Below are 6749 nucleotides of genomic sequence, written 5' to 3'. Positions count from 1 at the left end.
AAAGTACAGACTAACAAACAAAAGAAAAATACAGACACAAAAGAAAGAAAGGAAAAATATAACAGAGAAATGCATGAAAACACAAGGATTGGACCAAACCTAGGAGCGGAAAGTGACCAAACTGTCGTACATGCACTAGACAGGGTCATCCAGGCTAAGAGACAGGTTCGGACCTGCCATCCGGCTCTGCCGTAGAGGTTTACTTGTCAAGCTCGCCGCAGAAGAACTTGTACTTTCAGATCTGGAGTTGTTCTGTGGTATGCACCAAAGATTGCTGCAACCAGAGAATTGATTTCTGATTTTTTTTTTTTTTTTAAATGACTGAAAAAAGGAAGAGAAGAAGTGTTGCCACCAGAAAGTTTTATATGCAACCGAAGAAGGAAAGGAGGGAGGTGAGCAGATGATAAAAGGTGGAGAGAAAGGGAAGGCTGAAAGAGAGGGGAAAGATCGGCAAGAAAAACAACCCGATCTAAGGGAGAAAATCCCAGATTTGGTTATGAGACAGAGAAGGGAGAGACCGGAGAGAGAAGCAGAGGAGACGGGAGAGAGAATTGGAAAAGATGGGAGAGCGATTTGGAAGAGACGAGAGAGAAGCAGAAGAGATGGGAGAGAGAGCTGGAGGAGACGGAAGAGAGAAGCAAAAGAAAGCAGGAGAGAGAAGCAAAAAGCAGGAGAGAGATCTGGAGGAGACAGGAGAGAGAAGCAGAGGAGATGGGGGAGAGGAGGCGGAGAGACCGCCTCAAACGGTGGTAACCGGGGTGTCGGTCAGATCTGGAGGAGACGGAATCTGGAGAAGAGACCTCATTGGCATCCTTTGAGGTTTACAATATTTGTTATATTACTCGCCAAACAAGGGAAGAGAGAGGAAAACCCAAAAAGGAATGAGTTTCTTTCTTGGCAAGGAGATTTTTTTCCCATGTGTGACTGTACTTGGTCATACGTAAATACTTCAGGGCCTGTTTGGTTACATGAGTCTGGAGATTTCAAATATCTAGAGATTTCAAATCTATAGATTTCAAATCTATGGAGTTATAATTTATAAAATTAGATGTTTGGTTGTGGAATGAAATCTATGGATTCATCCTAAAAAACTATTTGATCGACATGATTTTTGTGAATGTGCAAATGTATAGCTTTTTTGAAATCTCTGGATTTCACCCCTTACCCATAAATCTACAGATTCACGTTTTTAGTGTAAAAAGATGAATCTCTAGATTTCATGAATCTAGAGATTTTTACAACCAAACAGGTATAATTCTATTCATGAATCCAGAGATTTCAAATCTCTGGATTCATGTAACCAAACAGGCCCTCAGGGAGTCAAATGCAAGCATAAGATATTGAAAAAAAAGAATAAAAAGGAAAGAGTTTCTTTCTTAGCAAGGACAATTGGCAAGCATAGGAATCCAACGATGTCACACTATGTATGGCTCAGAAGATTAGGATGAAAAATATGCCCCCCTTCTTCCTCATCTATTCCTCTTTCTTCTTCTCAGATTATTGACGGGGAAGTCAAAAGCAAACGACCTCCCTAAGTATGCGGTTGGTAACGTTTCTGTTCTGAGAAATCAATTCTTATGCAAAACCGTTTTTTAATGTTTCCGTGCTAAAAGACCGTTCTTTATTTGAAAATGAGCGTTTGATAAATCTGTTCTGAAAATATTTTTAAAACACTAAATAGAATATGTTAGTGTTTTTTTTTTTTTTTTTTGAAAAAATAAATTGGTGTTTGATAAACTTGTTTGAAGGCATCAATTTGAACCAATTTTATCACTTCCGTTTATGTTCTTTGGTAAAAACATCTTTTTTATGTTATGCAAAAAGCGTTCTTTAGAACCCTTTTTTGACTGGTCCGTTCTTAAAGAACTGAAGAACGAACCGTTTTATCAAACGCCTATAACCCGTTCTTCCGTTCCCAAAGAACAGAAAAACGCCAAAAACGTCTTTTAAGAACGTTATCAAACGCACCCTAAGATTCTAAACATTCGTTCCCTTGAAAGCTTTATGAAGAATTCTCTTCGGACTCTTCTCCGTATACCTTGTCCAAATGAAAAGCTTTTGAACTGGGGTTTGATGAACCGATTTTCTGCTCCCCACAATTTTGTTCTTCTATTGTAGCTAGGATATTCTATTACCTTAAGCACGGTGCCAATGGCCTTATGAATGAATTATATTCGATTATAAATTCTACTTCTTATTAATCCCCCATTTGACCAATGGCAGATTCCTCTAAAGTTTTGAGTAGATTACTGGCCAGAACCCAGCAGATTATGAAGATTTGCCTTTTTTTTTTTTTTTTTTACTTTGTCAATGTGGGAGAACATTTCTCTTCCATTCTTAGTGAATCAAGTCTTTGAGCTGGGCTTTTAAGAAACGAGCGGATATTAACTAAACGGTCTTAAAAGGGGGTCTTTTCTTCACTTTAAAATCAATCTTCTATTTAGTTTATTACCCATAGTGTTGCATTACTGTGCACATCTAAGAGACGAAGGGAAACAATTTTTTTTTCCACAGAGATGAAAAGTTAGCTACAAACCACATGGATAATCTAATTCATTTGGAAGGTCACGTTGCCTTCAACATTTTACCAGCTTCTCTGGGGTAACTCGTTAAACGCTTAGACCTTATTCGTTTTTTTCTTTTTCTTTTTCTTTTTTTAACTTTTTGGTATTCTCAAACCTTATTCATGTTCATGACGTTTGATCACTTCATTAAACCAAAATAAAACCAACAACCACCGTTCAGTTCAACCTAGCTGACGTTTGATCAATACATTAAACCAAAATGCATGAGACCAAAAACTACTGTTCAGTTCAACCTAGCTGCTTCAGTACATTAGCTAGGTGGAGCAGCGGCAGCGGCAGCAGCAGCGGCGGCTTTCTTGGCCTGAACCAATTTGGCAAACTCAATCAACCTGTGGGGCTCTGGTATCAGCCCCTTAACTGCAGCATTTGATCTGAAACGCTCTGACCATGCTACTAAGAGAGGTACCTTCTCCTTGTCTAGGATTTTCACGTCACACATCTTCTCCTTTGCAGCAATCCATCCAAGGAAACATCCCAATGCAATATCCAGATAGCCGATGTGGTCTCCACCGAAGAATGCCTTCCCTTTGCTACAGCTCTTAAAAGCCTCCTCCAATAGCATCAATCCTTGAACTACTTGATCAACTATTGGTGCTGCTGCCTCTCTGTCCAGTCCATGCTGGAAACCAGCCACCATCGGCCACCACTACACCAAAGAGAAACACGATAAATCAAAAAGAATGACTTTGATCAAAAGGAACCAACCCTTCTTAATAATCGAAACAAAACGCTAACAAAAAAAAATGAGAAATAGTGAAATCGAATGGATACCTTATCATCCAAGTAGGCTGCCCAGAAACGAGCAATAGCACGATCATAAGGATCAGCTGGAAGGATGGATGGGCCGCCGGTCCAAACTTGATCGATGTATTGAACAATGACTAGCGACTCACAGAGAGGCCGATTGTCATGAATGAGAACCGGGATCTTTTTGTGAACTGGGTTGGATTTGAGTAAGAGTTCACTCTTGGTTCCAAATGTCTCTTCAAGAAACTCGTAATCCACCGATTTGAGGTTGAGGGCAATCCGAGCCCGCATCACAAATGGACTAGGCCATAGTCCCAACAGCTTCACGCTGTTCTTTGGCATTGCTGAAACAAAACCCAGTCGAGTTCAAGAAGAAAAGGAGGTGACGATCACTTTCTGAGGTGTTGCTTGAAGGGTTCGAGTGATGCTATATATAGAGTAACAGTGACAGATTAGGTCTTGGAAGTGAAGCTATGCAGTGAATTCCATTGAATTAAATGGAGGTGGACCCATTATTGTCCATCTTACTTTCTGATCTACCAATTCTAGGGTAACTGATGAATGATTAGTTAGGCTCGTGGTTACCTAACTTTCACTCGTTCGTCTTTTGTTTTCTTGGTAGGTTGTCTAACCTTCAAGGAGAGGTATGTAAGTTGGTGAAGCACTTCCTCTTGACCCGCATGGAAGTTCAATTCAACAACCAAATGCACGGGTGAGGAAAAAAGAAAACGCTACATGGAAAGTTTGGACTTTCTTTTTGTTCTCGTATAAGTCTTTCTTCTCTCTTCTTTTCTTTTCTTTTCTTTTTTTTTTTTTTTTTTGGGTAGGAAGAAGATGAAATGTAAATTGACAAATCGTGAGAAACACATGGCAGAGTTAGATCAAGCCCATAAGCCATGGAGCAAAAATTAACAAATCAATCGAAGACGGAGGCACTTACTCTGCACTTGTTTGCTTTGTGGCTCATTTGGCTTGCTTTCAACAATGCAAGTCACTCAAGACCCTTTAGAAATCCATATCAAATCTGGAGATTAGTTCAGTCATTATCAGCAGAGCAGTTGGCTCTATATCAGCAATACACTCAAAAGACTAACCCCAAGAACATCAAGGGGAAGGCACCATGGGGCTGCGATAAACAGGGGACTCAACACTTATGAGGCAGGATTTGGAGGCATAGCTCATGATCACTTAGGCAAAATCCTCTTCTGCTTTTATTGTAAAGGAGGTAATTTGCAAGCCATTCAAATGGAAACCGCAGCAATTAGAGCACGTCTGAAGCTAGCAGTTTCTCACAATCTAAAGCAGGTGATCATATTGAAGCAATAGTAAACTTGATAAACAGAAGATCTGAAGCACCACCTTGGGAGATCAACCACTACATTCATGACATCGTTAGACTCTCTTCAATGTTTGATTCTTTGATTGTCAATCACTCTTAGAGAAGAAAATTATGTAGCTGATAAATTAGCTTCTCATGCTGGTGTAATTCAAAAATCTTTATTTGCTTTCTTCCCCCCACCCCCCTTTTTTTATGGCCTTTACACTTTGATGCCATGGGTAGCTTGTATCTGTTTTTCCTTTAAATAAAGTCTGTTATTTACTCCAAAAAAAATTTTAATTAAAAACCACAAATACATAGGTCCTAAGTTTTACATTTACCGTAGTTTCACAACTTTAGATTACTATCGTATTAAGTATTTAACAAAATTGGATTTTTGAACCATGAGAATAAATAAAAGATTTAGATGAAGCAACCAGACGATCAACCAAAACAAAAACCTAGTCTAGAGAAAAGTCGGAAATAAAAGATTTGTAGACAAAACTCGATTCTCAATCCCAGTGATCCCACCACCCAGATCGTCTTAGTCCATTCACAAGTAATAAAAATATGTCATATGGACTCTTAAGTCTGAACAATCACCACATAGGACACAAGTAAGTTGTATCGATGTCCACTGAGATAATATGGCATTAAGTGGTAGTCATGCATTCAAGACAAGCCAAAAAAGTAATTTAAACTTGGGGTGATCAATATATGTAATTTTCAGAAAAACTTCCTCCATGTTGAAAATTTATTTCTAAGAGGAGAAATTTTCATTTTGTTTAAAACTTGTCCTGCTAGTTTGGCAAAAAATTCACTACCACTAGCCAAAATCAATGAGATCCAAGAGTCATTTGAAGCAAATGGAGTTATGGATGAAAGAAAAGAAAGCGAACTTTTGAACATGGAAGAAGAACCTCCCTTGTGGGTCAGCATGTGGCTTGTCATATTTTAAGTCACTTTATGCATCAACCTCATCTAGAGGCTACCAGTCGTTTATTGCAATATCTGAAGGCTACCCCTAGTCAAGGAATCTTTATTCATACAAAAAATAATATCTAATTGACGGCATATTGTAACTTTGATTGGGCAAGCTGCCCTATGACTAGACATTCCACCACTGAATGTTGCATCCTTTTTTGTTCTAGTTCAATTTCTTGGAAGACAAAGAAATAGACGATTGTATGTTGTTCAGCGAAAGCTAAATACCATGCCATGGCAGTTTCTACTTGTAAATTACATGGCTCTCATATCTACTCCGCGATATTGGTTTGGCATCACCACAAGGCATTCCATTATATTGCAACAATCAAGTAGCGCTTCGTAGTACTGCAAATCTTGTTTATAATGAGTATACCAAGCACATTAAAATAGACTACCATATAGTTTGTGAGAAACTCAGAAAGGATTACTCTGCACAACCAAAATATCTTCTGCGAATCAAATAGTTGATTTATTCAGTAACTCCCTTGGTCGAGCCCAAGTTCAGCATCTTAAGTCCAAGTTGGGCATTCGAGATATTCATGCTCCACCTTGCGAGTGTTAGCTTCCCCCACCTCATTATAGATCAATATAAGAAATCATATGACAACAACATAAAGGTTAATACTATTTCTAGTTAAGGTAGTTTTTTGTATTTTGTCTTAATAGAATTAATAGGTTTTATTATTTTGTGGAGGTGATCATTCCATTTTCTCTATTGAAGAAACCGATCCGATTCATAATCCAATCAATATAATGTTAACAAATACTCTTGTTATTGTAGGGGGTTGGCTTGAGTCGCTTGACACACGCAGATAAGCCATAGGAACTAGTTGGCATCGAATGTGCTAGTGTCACACTCTTCCACTAAATATTTAGGATGGGTGTCCTTCTGTGGGTCACCTTGTTAGAACTTAAAAGTGAACTCCCCCTTCTACAAGTGGTGGAGGAATGTGAGGGGAGTACCACTCTCTATCCGCGAACATTGTTAGATAGGCTTTTTTATTATTTTTTTTGGAATTGGTAATTTTATATTAGGGGATGCGGTCTATTACATATATCATAGGAGAGTCAAACCCAAGACCTCTTCACTAAGATGTGTTGGTCATTACCAA

General features: G+C 38.6%; 1 protein-coding gene across 1 annotated transcript; it reads right to left on the bottom strand.

Moving 5' to 3' along the window:
- Positions 1-2394: 2394 nt before the first annotated feature.
- Positions 2395-3752, bottom strand: LOC149028345 (glutathione S-transferase U17-like). Its single transcript, XM_089148188.1, has 2 exons — positions 3357-3752; positions 2395-3231 (listed from the first exon to the last, which is right to left on the bottom strand). Exons 1-2 carry the CDS (start codon positions 3672-3674, stop codon positions 2836-2838), a joined length of 714 nt encoding a protein of 237 aa, XP_089004314.1. The 5' UTR covers positions 3675-3752; the 3' UTR covers positions 2395-2835.
- Positions 3753-6749: the final 2997 nt, after the last annotated feature.

The sequence above is a fragment of the Hakea prostrata genome, chromosome 1 (genome assembly GCF_041222555.1).
Source record: "Hakea prostrata isolate BN-2017 chromosome 1, UWA_Hpros_2, whole genome shotgun sequence".
Taxonomy (NCBI): Eukaryota; Viridiplantae; Streptophyta; class Magnoliopsida; order Proteales; family Proteaceae; genus Hakea; species Hakea prostrata.
This window is presented reverse-complemented; position numbering and strand designations above follow the sequence as displayed.

What these genes read in the sequence shown, in the direction of transcription:
- LOC149028345 (XM_089148188.1), bottom strand. Translation starts at nt 3,674, where the DNA reads ATGCCAAAGAACAGCGTGAAGCTGTTGGGACTATGGCCTAGTCCATTT. An exon ending in CAGCCTACTTGGATGATAAG is followed by an intron (nt 3,232 to 3,356) that starts GTATCCATTCGA and finishes TCTTTGGTGTAG; the next exon opens with TGGTGGCCGATGGTGGCTGG.